At 52.4% G+C, this 12,462-nt stretch overlaps 2 protein-coding genes across 2 annotated transcripts in view; one reads left to right on the forward strand and one right to left on the reverse strand.

Moving 5' to 3' along the window:
• Positions 1-10,264, reverse strand: part of P2RX3 (purinergic receptor P2X, ligand gated ion channel, 3) — a 32,589-nt gene extending 22,325 nt beyond the window's left edge. The window contains exons 1-5 of the mRNA XM_011998703.1: positions 9,960-10,264; positions 1,948-2,083; positions 1,440-1,511; positions 1,138-1,201; positions 350-443 (exon numbers count right to left, since the gene is read on the reverse strand). Coding sequence (XP_011854093.1) covers positions 350-443; positions 1,138-1,201; positions 1,440-1,511; positions 1,948-2,083; positions 9,960-10,078 — 485 coding nt within the window. The 5' untranslated portion in view covers positions 10,079-10,264. The remainder of the gene's footprint in view (positions 1-349; positions 444-1,137; positions 1,202-1,439; positions 1,512-1,947; positions 2,084-9,959) is intronic.
• Positions 10,265-11,500: 1,236 nt separating this feature from the next.
• LOC105552913 overlaps positions 11,501-12,462 on the forward strand; it is a 1,667-nt gene continuing 705 nt past the window's right edge. The window contains exons 1-2 of the mRNA XM_011998736.1: positions 11,501-11,528; positions 12,231-12,393. Coding sequence (XP_011854126.1) covers positions 11,501-11,528; positions 12,231-12,393 — 191 coding nt within the window. The remainder of the gene's footprint in view (positions 11,529-12,230; positions 12,394-12,462) is intronic.

Below are 12,462 nucleotides of genomic sequence, written 5' to 3' on the forward strand. Positions count from 1 at the left end.
AGGCCTCAGCTTTCCAGGAGGAAGAGGGGGAAATGAAGGCTTTCACCCCCGGGCGACCTTTCCTGGTGGACGCCTCCAAAGGCAGAGCTCTTATAGATAAAGGGCACCTTGAGAGCGGGCTATAGGAAGGGACTGTCTGTGCCTGAGGGTCAGAGCGGGAGGAGGAGGCAGGTGAGTGGGCTGGGGAAGATGATACCCTGGGCCTGAGTCCACCCCCCCCCAAACCAGGAAGGGACAATACTGGGGAGAGTCACAGACTCTCCTCAAGTTCAGAGATGCACAGCTCCCACATGGGCAGAGGGGAGCTGAGGTGGGGGCCTGTCTCCTTCCATCTGTCTTGGAGCCTTACATTTCCACCGTGTCCACCTCCGTGGGGCACCAGCCCTGGATCTCACAGGTCCGGAACACAGAGCTGTAGTTCACGCAGCGGCCAGTGAGGATCCCTAAAGTGGAAGCCACAGCTGCTGGGTGGCTGCCTGCCCTTTGCTCCTCTCCCTTCCCTTCCTCCCCCGTCCCTTCCTTCCCCCCATCAGGGACCCTGGCAAGTGGGGGAAAAGAATGGGCAGGGAAAAGGGAGCTGACTTCTTTCCTGCTTCTTCTCCTGAGCCCCAGACCCAGACAAAAGGAGGTGACAGCTTTCCTTTCATGTGCTTCCAGGCTCAGCAACCCTGAGGACCTCCCTTCTTCTTGCTCTTCCTTCCTTGCCTCTGAATCTGTGCTGCAGCTCTTCCTTCTGTCTGGAATGCACTTTTTGAAGCCCCCTCTATCCTGCCAAATCCTATTCATCTTCAGGGACCTTCCCAAATGTCACCACCTCAAGGAAGCCTTTTGATACCACCCACCCAGAAGCACTCTCTCCCCCGCCCCCAGGCTCCACAGTCCTTTGTACCTCCTGGACAACACATGCCACTTCAAGCACCCCTGTCTGTCACCACCATCCTAGACTAGCAGCTCCTTTGGGCAAGGGCCATGCCAACCTTATAGCACTTGCTGGGTGTGGCACCCAGGGAACATCATGTAAATGCCAGCAGAATGACATGGAACAGGCTGGTTCCCACTCCCTCTCCGACGATGGGCTCTCCCCCATGGGTCCTGCTAACACTTGGGATTGTGGGGTGGGGAAGGGGCTGGACTCACCCCCGCCTGGGAAGCGCTCAGGCCTGCACTGGCTATCTGATACACAGCGGTATTTCTCCTCACTCTGTGGGCAGACAGGTCACAGGTTGGTGAAGGACCCTGTCCTGGCCTGGTGAGCCCCTCAGCTCCCATGATCTCCCCACAGCCAGCAGCTTCAGGAGGGTGGAGGTCCCAGGTCCCAGCTGCAAGGCCAGACTTAGGGCCTCTGCTTATACCCCACCCCTCCCTGCTACCAGTCCTACTCCCACCAACATTTTCAGCCTTAACCTGCTTCACCCAACCTCTCTGTCTCCTCCCCTCACCTCTGGGCAGAATCCTTGCATCTGGTTTTCAGTAACAATCATCTTGGTGATGATGACAAAGACCGAGGTGCCCTTGGGAGGAGAAGAAGGGAGAGAAAAACATGCAACAGTCCCAGTCTGTGAGACAGGGACTATCACTGATATCCCCTCTCTGTAGACGAGGAAAGCGAGGCTTGTGTTTAGTGACTTGGCCAAGGTCACAGGGCTAGTAAGGGGGCAGAGCTGGCTCTTTGCAACCACCCACATGGCCGCCTTCCCCAGTGTGTGTTGTCCTTGACTGCACTACAAGTTGTGGGAGAGCCTGGAGAGGAACCCAGCTTTCCTGGTGCCTAGCACCGCAGGCCCAAGCTCCTGCACAGCTCTCAGCTGCTGGATGAGAGGTCCTCTGGATCAGTGACATCATGGAGTCTGCTGTGGGAATCCCACTGGCGCTCTTTGCTCTGCTTTCTCCCCTCCAACCTGCCCAGCGCCTGGGCATCCGCATGCCTCTCTGGGTAGGGGACCATACCTGAGGTGGCGTCACATAATCAGACACATCCATGACTCTGTTGGCGTAGAGTCCGAAGCCCTTCACCTTGGTTACCACCGAGGACTCAATGGCTGTGTCCCGTACCTGGTATGCCTTCTCGTGCAAGAAAACCCACCTGGGGCAGGAGAGCAGAAATGGAGAGAAAGAGAGGAGTCCACAGACCCAGCAGACAGAAACTGGGGGAGGTCACCTTCCTGCCGACACTTGGCCATGCCTGGCAGGGTGTGCGGATGGTTCCTTCTGGAGGCGTGAGACCTAGGGTGAGCCCTTGGTTGACTTAGAATAGCGTTTCTCCACCTTTGGTCCCATTACCGCCCCTCAGGTGCCTTTCTAGACATTTCCCCCACAGTGGTCCCCCCTCCATGAAACTTTCATATCACAGATATCTGTTTATGTACTGTATGCAAATTTGTGCTTTATGCATAAAAAGAGTGAGAACCAATTTTCACCTCCTTGGGGGCCATATGGCCCCATTGAGAATGCATGGCTCAAAGTCATTCCATGCTGCTGATGGGGGCCACTTCTCTGGCAGGTACCCAGGAGACAGGAGGACAGAGGATCCCAGGCCTCTGCTCCCGTGAGTTCCAGCCTTGGCCCAAGGCTGTACCCTAAGTGCCCAACACAAAGTAGCTCAGTAAACAAATCAATGAAGGTCCTTGGGAGCTGGGTGCTTGGAAGAATCCATCTGCCCAGATGTCAGATGAGAACGGAGAAGGAAGCAGGGGCAGCGGCTGAGCTTTCACCTGGCAGATAAAGGAGTTGGGTAGAAGGTGGGAGGCTGGGGGAGGAGGGAGGGGAGACGCTTCTGATCTTATTCCTTGGATTGTGCTGCCACCCAGTGGTCATTTACCTGTACTGGCTCCTTCCTGCAGCTTTAAGTCATTATGGGACCATGTGGATGAGGCCTTCCCTTCTTCCTTCCCTACCTTCCTTCTCAGACTTTCCCCGCCTTCAGCAAGTAGGGCTTGCAGATACTTGCTGTCAACTCGTGCCTCTGCTTTCCTATAAAGTGTCTGCCTTTCCATTTGAAATCGCCAATCACAGCCCTCAAGGCTCAAGTCCCCGCTCAGCCTCACTTAATCCCACACTTCCAGCCTTTGGCAAGATTGCATTTGTTCCTGATGGCACACTGGGAGGTAGATGCTGCCACCGTCCCCATTTGACAGATGAGAAAACTTCATCAAATACGTTTAGAAAATGCTATGCAACCCTCCTCCCTCCCTGAGAAACACAATGTAGACAAACAAATACGTCTGTTACATTTTGTTAACCTCACTGTCTCCCAATCTTATTTGACCACAGAAGCCAGTCTTGGAGGAATATTGGTGACCTCTCGTGCAACTGAGGAGCACACTTTTGGAAATGCTGGGTCAGGGCATTTTCTGCATCTAACCAGGGTGGCACGAGGTTGGAAAACCACACCAGATGAAGGTGAGTGGAAGGAAGTTGAGACTGTGTAGCCCAGAGAAGACAAAGCTGTAGGAGTTAGAGGCTGGGAAGCTGCAGGGGCAGGAGCTGGGCTGACCTGAGGATTCTATAAGGAGGTGGGTGAAGACTTCAATCCCAGAACCGGCTGCTGCGGGAAGTCACCCCATGTGTGCCACACGTCTGGGAAGACTCCAGGACAGCGTGATGCTCTCCTTGCAGGTGTGCTGAGAGGAGGCCCTTTCCTCAGGTGGAGGTTGGACTGAATGATCTCTGGGGTCACTTACTGTTGGAACATGCAAAGAGCAGTAACTCCCAGAGCGTACCGGGGGTCCCAGTCACTTGTAGTTTGGACACCACCATCCTATTTATTGCAGACACCAGCGGGTATTTGCAAGTGGCTCTTTGTTCAGTTTTCAGTGAGAGGGTTTGGTATTATCTCCATCATGGGGCTTCCTTTGCTCACTTGAATCTTTTTTTCTTTTTATTCTAATTTAAGTTTAAATTTTTGATAAATAAATACTATTTATTATTATTATTTGAGTCAGAGTGTCACTCTATTACCCAGGCACTGGCGCGATCTTGGCTCACTGCAACCTCTGCCTCCCGGGCTCAAGCGATTCTCATGCCTCAGCTTCTTGAGTAGCTGGGACTACAGGCATGCACCACCACGCCCGGCTAACTTTTTTGTGTTTAGTAGAGATGGGGTTTTTCCATGTTGGCCAGGCTGGTCTCAAACTCCTGGCCTCAAGTGATCTGCCTGCCTCGGCCTCCCACAGTGCTGGGATTACATGCGTGATCCACCACGCCCAGCCCTATTTATTATTGATAATAATTGTATGTATTCACGGGGCACAGTGTGAGTGTTTTGATATGCCTGTACCTTGTGGAATGATTATGTCATGCTAGTGATCATATCTACTACCTCACATAGTTATCATTTTTTTGGTAGTATTACTGGCTTGAATTCTGAATGATTTCTTGAGCGGGAGAAAAAGGGTGTAGTCATGGCACCGGCAAATGGCTTCAAACGCGTTACCTGTTTTCCTATTGCTGCTTTATAGCAGGCGGGCGGCATCCTGATTAACGCACCACTTAGAGTGACTTGCGTGCTTGTAAAATGATCTCATGAACACCGCCTTCGATGGGGCTTTGTGGTGCTGCTTTATCTCCCAGCACTTTTCTTTTCTTCTTTTTTTGGAAGGGGAGGGGTTTCATTCAGATTTCACAAGGAAGTAAGCCTCACGTAGAAATCCCATCTGCCAAATTACGTACTAGCAGAAGAGAAGGGAGCCTCCCTGTCACAGGAAACCCAAATGTGCATTATTAGCTCACGGCCTGGGGCCCTGCAGAGTGAAGGGAGTGAGGTCTGGGGCCCAGGCTCTCTGCTTCCAGCTAAGATGGCTGCTGGCCGCAGCTGGATATTCGCAGAGTGCAAACTGTGATCTAAACACACTCTTCTGGAACCCAGCCTCAACGTGCCTAGCCACAGAATAGACACATTTCTCCATGTCAACCTCAGGAAATGGTTTTCTGAGGCCCCTGCCCTGCATCCTTAAAGTCCAGGAACATTTGGAGATGCAGAGTTCAGATTACGATTATATAACCAGTGCAGCACTCGCACTGGATCTTTCACTATGTTCTTACTGAGACAGCTTTGTTATTAACTCCATGTCATGAATGAGGAAACTGAGGCTCAGAGGGGGTGCTAAGTTGACCAGGATTACACAGCTGGTATGTCGGCTCTAACCAGACAACCTGCTCCAGACCACTCACAGCCCCTTCACTCAAAGGTCTCTAGCTGTGTCCCAGCTCAAGGCCAGGCCATGCTGGCCCCCTGAACCGGACCCTGTGCTTTTCCTACCAGCTCCTGCTCCATCACCAGTGAAAGCATCTCCTGGCTTAGGAAAGTCTCAGGAGGAAAGGGCTGAGGACTCCAAGGAACAATCAACCAATCTCCTACCTCCTCCTCCTCCTCCTCCAAGGCTCCTTCTTGTGCCCGGTGGGGCGGAGAGGCCGCATTAGAATTCTCTCTTTGACTTAAATAACAAGTGGAAGAATTTCAATGGCCTCGTGGGGCCTGAGGATGTCGTCAAGGCGGCTAGAAAGAAGGGGATGCTTCATTTCCAGAACAGAGGGGCTGAGTCTGTCTCTGGAGGCCAGGGCTCAGGAGCTAGGGCAGGCCTGAGCCTTCAATTCTTGGCATTTACTCTGCTGCTCTGACTATTTTCTTCTCGCATTCATGGTTTATTATTTATAGAGCGGAAGGCGTGTGGCAGCTCCTTGGCAGGTGGGATGTGCAGGAGAGAGGCCAGAGCCGCGCCCCAGCACCCTCCCATCTGCCCCCAGGGAGTCAAGGAGGAGGCTGAGGAGTGGGTGTGAAGAGTGCATGCTTGTGTGTGTGGGAGGAGGAGAGGGGTCTCTTAGGAAGGTGTGAGCTGGGCAGAGGGAAAGGGGGAGGGGTGATGGGGGGGTCTTTGTGAAGTAGTCACAGTTGCCATCTATTACTGAGTCACCATCTCTGCAAGGCACTTGACATATGTTACCTCCCTTCCCTATAACTCCCAGGGAGGAGGTATTCCTAAATCCATTTTCCAGATATGGGGACTGAGACTTAGAGATGTAAAGTCACTCTTAGGAGGCCCTCTCCTAGTTGGTGTCAGAGCCAGGCTTCTAACCAAGTGCTCTATAGTCCATATTGGGGGAGAGGGCAGACAGGAATGAGAGTCACTCCTCTCTCTGGACCAGGATGACTGGTCCAGATGGGGCATCCGGCCAGGCATGATGGCTCATGCTGTAATCCCTGCACTTTGGGAGGCCGAGGCACGTAGATCACTTGAGGTCAGGAGTTAGAGATCAGCCTGGCCAACATGGTGAAACCCCATCTCTACTAAAAATACAAAAAAGTCGAGCATCATGGCACACGCCTGTAATCCCAGCTACTGGGGAGGCTAAGGCAGGAGAATCGCTTGAACCCAGGAGGTGGAGGTTGCAGTGAGCCGAGATCGCACCACTGCACTCCAGCCTGAGGGACAGAGCAAAGCTCTGTCTCAAAACAAAACAAAACAATAACAACAACAACAACAAAAAAAAGATGGGGCAGCCCAACAGCTCTTCCCACCATAACAGCTCTTCCCACCATATCTGTCACTTAATTGTGCTGACAAGGTACCTCACAGTGCTACCTTGGGCTGAGAGGATGGAGTGGAGAGCTGAGAAGGCAGGATTCCAGACCCTTCTCTTTAAACCAGAGCAGCTCCTTGCTTTATGTATTGAACTCCCACCTAAGATCTGAAGTTGAATAATGAGGCTGAATATTATGAACCACAGCATGCGGCCCTACAGATGGTGAGTTTGTGAACTGGGCCTTGTATGGGGGAGGAACAGAGCAGGCAGGGCAGGGCTGTGACGGGGCCAGAGGCTCTAGCGGCCACCAATGACCCTTCAGCGCAATGGGGCATCAAAGGCCTGGGAAGTCCAAGGCCCTGGAAATCAACCTCAGGCCAAGCACAGGTTATTGCTTCCAGGGACTCAGATCCCAGGGATTTCTTTCAGCTTCTCAGGTCCCCACAAGATCCAGAATGGGGATGGGCTCTCGGGAAGTCCCACTCCACAGAGGTGAGTGGGGATTACCACATGGGCCCAGGAAAGATGTGAGAAACCTCAGGTAAGTCCAGGCCTTTCTGTGTGCCCTGGGGTGGGTAAAGGAAAACAGTGATGAAATGGAGTCAACCACAGACAAGCAGCTGAGGCCAGAGGCGGGGGTGAGAGCGTATGTAAGATGACCAGGTGGTGTGTTTCTGAGAAGTTCTCAGAGAAATGATGGGCTCATGTGAGGCAGAGTCGAGGTTGTCGACCTGGTCGGATGATGGGGAAGAGATTGAAGTATCAGTGATTAACACTATAGCCTTTAAAATCCCTTCAAATTCAGTTGGGTCCAAGCCACTGTCACCTCTCTCCATAAACCACCTCTTAGTAGGTTTTCCTGCACCCGCTCCAACTCCCTCCACTTCCAGGCGCATCAGCCCCGGTGCTCTTCCCAACTCAGATCTCACCGCGTCTGTCTCTCTCTCTCAAACTCACGTGCGTGCGCACACAAAAGTGCCCACAGACACATGGGTTAAAATGCTTCCGTGGCTTCTGTTTATTCATCTCCTGTAAAAACAAAAGCTCTCTAAGGGTGTCTGAGGTCCGGCCTCTGTGTGCGTTCCCATCCACCGTACACGACCCTCACCCACCTCTGCTCCCTCGGCTCCAGCCACAACGACCTTCCTTTCTTTCCCCTGTTTGCCAGGCTCCTTCCCTTTGCAGAGGTGGGTTTCTCTGCCCTGAACTCTCTTCCTCCCCTCTTTCACCTGGGGTGCTCCTACTCATCCTTCGGGTCTTGGCTAAAACGTTACATCTCCAGAAACCCTTCCCTTACTCCCTGACCAGGCCAAATACCTTCACAGAAGCGGCTCTCCTATAACTGTTCACCTCCAAGCCACAGTTGACATTTCACATTTGTGGACGTCATCAGATGAATGCCCATCTCTTGCCTTCCGCTGTAAGCCCCACGAGGGCAAGGACCCTGTCTGCTTTTGCCCACCATTCCGTCCTCAGTCCACAGTGCGTGGCATGCAGAGATGCTGGTACATTTTTGCTAAATTAATGACGGTGGACTCATGAAGTCACAACGTGCGTGGGTTCACATACACGGAGATGGGACTCAGGTCAAGGGACTGGGCTGCAGGGGGCGCTGATGTAACTGGAAGGGAGTGTCTCGTGGGGAGCTATCAGGCTGGGAGATGGATGGGGTTGGAAATTAAGATGCCAAAGAGCTTCGCATGCTCGCTCCAGCAGGCTGGGCTCCAGCCCTGAGACCTGGAGGATTCGATCTGATCATGATGAGAGAGAGACAAGGGCAGTGGGGGCTGAGAGGGCTGGTCGAGGAGCCCACTCTCTATCCCCCATCAATCTCTGCCTGGAGCCAATGGAGCCAGGCCAGATGGGGAATGTGCTGAGCCAGCTTTTGCACTCACCTGGGCCAACATACCATCTTGTGGCTATAAACAACCACAGCATTGAATATACACGTGAACACAGAACATTTAAGAACCAACTTTGAGCCAAGCTCTGGAGATGCAGACAGCGAACATTTGCAAACCTCGTATCTCACAAAACCTCAACATTGGAAGGGAACTTCATGGCCATTTAATGCTATTCCAAAGCTGGAATCCCTTTTCTAAAATCTCCCAAAGGAGCACTGGATGGTGCAGCCTTTTTGCAATACCTGCCCACTGAAGCCTCTCAGCGCTTGCCCAGCACACAGAGCAAAAAATCACCTAAAAAGTCACATCTAGCCACCTTTCCCTCCACACCCTCACATAAACTTCAACTTTTCAGGCAAGCAGGCTTGCATGCAGCTTCAGCCCACAGTCACACAGGATTCTCCTTTAACCCGCTTGAACTAACTCCTAACAGTCAGTGGCTTGCTGCCTCGAATGCACAGACCCATTGTCTCAAAGAACAGCATAAGATTGGAGACCCACACCCCAGGAAAGAAAACCTTCGAGGTTTCTGCCTGTATTTCCTGGTGCCCACCAGTGCGTGGAAATGACCACAAGCAGGATAGGACCTGCTTTCTCCCCCAGCCATTGTCTGCTCCACAGCCCTTTGTGTGTGCGTGTGCGCGCGCCTGTGTGTGTGTGTGTGTGTGTGTGTGTGTGTGTGTGTAGGTGTGTGCTTCCAGGCGGTGGGGGCTGAGAGGGGATGCTTGCACCTTCCTGGCTCCTAAGCAACTGCTAGGATGGGTTACATGGCACAGGGTCAGGGAGAGGTGGGGAACTTAGGCTTTTTGAGAAAGGGGAGCATTTCTGGATTCCTGGAGAGGAAGCTGCACTGTGTTCAGAAAAGCTCCTTTTCTCCTTGGCCACTCTTCCCTTGGGCCTGTGTTTGCTTCCTCATCAAGGGGCAGTTCCCTCCTTGTCCTCCTCTTCAAGAGCACAGCGCTTCTCCCTTGCCCTTCTCTCTCTCACCATCTCACCCACCCATGCCAGAAGGAAATTCCTCACTCTGAAACGGGCCCAGTTCTCTCTTTCCCTCCCGGCCACCAACTTGACCAACCTGCCACCACCCCCTTGTCTCAGTACCTTCCCTTCCCTATTTCTGTGCTGTCTTGTCTTTTTGAGACCCCGAAGAGTTGACTGAGGGGAATTTGAAGATGTGGGAGGGGGTCTGCCTGTTCTCTGGTTGGAGAGATGAGAGCAGGGAGGGTGGAGATGGAGCTCCTGAGCCCTCCCTCGGTGGAGGGCAGTGCCAGGGCAGGGACCCTACTCCTCCGAGTGTGTGTCTTGAAACCACTCTCAACCCTGGAGGATGAACTGGGAAAAGAATTCATCTGAGTGAATTCAGGTCCTAGGTGGGGGTGGCAGAGGCCAGTCTTTAGGACTCGGCTCCACAGAAGAAAGTGTTTCCCGGGGAGGGGAGGAGCTCAGGAAGCTGGATGCAGGTTTCTGAGGCAGGAGGGTGAAGATGGGACGCCAGGCAGCCCACCCCGCCAGGGACCTGAAGGGCCACAGACTCACCCCACAAAGTAGGAGATGATCAGAAGCTGAACTACTCGGTTGATGATCCCGATGGTCCAGCTCTTCACAACCACCGATTTGGTGGTCTCATAGGTGAAGAAGTCGGATATGCAGTTCATACTGAGAGAGTGCTCAGGGGACACTCAGAAGGGGGCCCAGTGGTGGCCTCAGGAGAGGGAGGTCCTACAGGACAGGGAGACAGGATCACGACCTGGAGGGGGCAGCTTAGAGGGGTCGGAGGAACGGGGAGCCTGTCCCTTTAAGCCAGGCAACCCTAGTCAGGTTCTTTCTTCTCTTGATACTCTGGCTTCCAAGAGACCAGGGCGGGGGACCCCCTTTTTGTTCGTCTCCACCCCACTCCCCTGTGATGTCACAGCAGGGGTGGGGTCTCCAATCCTGGGCTCCTGATTGCCTGGGATGTAGCTGGCTGGAGCCCTCTGGGACTAATGTTTTATCTGCACTCTGTCTACTGTTTCTGTTCTGTTCTCTTCTGCAGCATCCTCATCCCAGCTCACCAGCTGCTCACGCTCTCCCTAAAGCCCTTTGCAATTTCCCGTCCCCTAGTCACCTAACAGCCTGCCTGAACTGAAGACCCCCTTCATTCCTGAGTGCCAGCCAAATTCCACCCAGTTCTGCAGCCGTCCCCTCCTTTCCTGAATTGCCCCCAGTGGCATGGGTCAGGGGGAGAGGGTCTCTTGAAAGTTTTTCTGGGTCTTCTGGGGTGTGATGAGTAAAGACTCACATATTTCTAACTCCAGTTGGTAATGAGTTTCACTCTACCTGTAGCATAGCAGTTAGCACTTTTTTTTTTTTTTTCAGTTTATTTATCAAAATCATTTGTTAGATTATGTTTTCCCGAAAGGTTGGGGCTGGGTCTTTCTTTCTTCCTTCCTTCCTTCTCTTTCTTTTCTTCCTTCCTTCCATTTTTTTTTCTTTTTCTTTTTCTTTTTTTGGCAGAGACTCGCTCTGTTGCCCAGACTGGAGTGTAGTGGCACGATCTCAGCTCACTGCAACCTCTGTCTCCTGGGTTCAAGCAATTCTTGTGCCTCAGCCTCCCAAGTAGCTGGGATTATAGGCACCCGCCACCATGCCTGGCTAATTTTTGTATTTTTAATAGAGACGGGGCTTCCACGTTGGCCAGGCTGGTCTTGAACTCCTGACCTCAAGTGATCTGCCTACCTCGGCCTCCCCAAGTGCTGGGATTACAGGTGTGAGCCACTGTGCCCAGCCAGGGATGTTTTCATCTTGTTCAAGTTCCTCAAATCCGAGAAGTGTGCTAAATTAGTAATAGGCCCTCAATATCTATTTATTAAACCCAGTTGAATTTATATTGCTAGATAATGCTGGAATAGCCACTACTCAGAGGTTAAAGCTATGAATTCAGGGGAGAAGGGTGCATTCCTGTTGTCTCTTACCTCAGGATTGAGTTAGCAAGCTGGTGTACTGATTGTCAGGGAAATCTTGAGTTTACATATTCTGTACTAATGTCTTCATGTAGGACACATATCATCAATCATTCTGAACATACAGTCACTGTGATTATGACAGAAGATAACTGGACTGGTGGTGGTAAGGAGGTCTGTGTCCTAGCCTTGTTGCCAACGCACTGAGACCCTGGGCAACTCACTCCCCTTTGGGTCTCAGTATTCCCATCAGTAAAAAGAGGTTGGGGTAGAAAAACTAAAATATATTTTCCAGGTCTGGTCTCTGATGTTGCAAAAATGCACTCTGGGACTATATGAGGGAGAGCTGGCTTCCGCAACCCCAGGATGATGTGGTTTCAAATCAGTTCCGGCTCCAAAGGGAATCTGATACCAGGACTTGAACTGGATACGGACATTTGCCAGCCTCTTGGGGGGACCTATACATTTCGGTTAGGGATGTGAAAATTTTGGGTGTAGACAGCGAACTTGACAGGTCAGCCAGAAAGCAGTGCACCCACGGTGACACCAACACCCGCATTCTCTCCGCAGCCAGTGCGAGAGGTCGTTTCTTCCCACAACTGTTCAAATACTTTTCTTCGTGTTCCATCGACTCCTTTCCATGACACAGAAACTATTTTGCAGAGAAACGGGCACGCATCATTTCAACACACACCCCCACCCCATTCCTGTACTAAGCTAAGTCTGATACAATAAAACTACACAATTTCTCTTCAGTATCTAGTCTCCACTGAAGAAGTGTCTGTAGTTTCTAAAGAGCCCTACACAAATATTCTAGGCAGATTCCACCCGACTGAGAGAGACTTCACGGCAACCACTCTTCCCTCAGGTCCTCCAGAGTCGCTGACGCTCTATGCGACTGTCTCGCAGGCGGGCCGGGCTCGCGTCTCTCTAGCCAGCTCGTCGTCTCTGTGGCCTGTGCACGGCTTCCGGTGGCGGGACGCGGGGCCGCGCACGCGGGAAAAGCTTCACGGCAACCACTCTTCCCTCAGGTCCTCCAGAGTCGCTGACGCTCTATGCGACTGTCTCGCAGGCGGGCCGGGCTCGCGTCTCTCTAGCCA

This window comes from Mandrillus leucophaeus, unplaced genomic scaffold (assembly GCF_000951045.1).
Source record: "Mandrillus leucophaeus isolate KB7577 unplaced genomic scaffold, Mleu.le_1.0 Scaffold578, whole genome shotgun sequence".
Lineage (NCBI taxonomy): Eukaryota > Metazoa > Chordata > Mammalia > Primates > Cercopithecidae > Mandrillus > Mandrillus leucophaeus.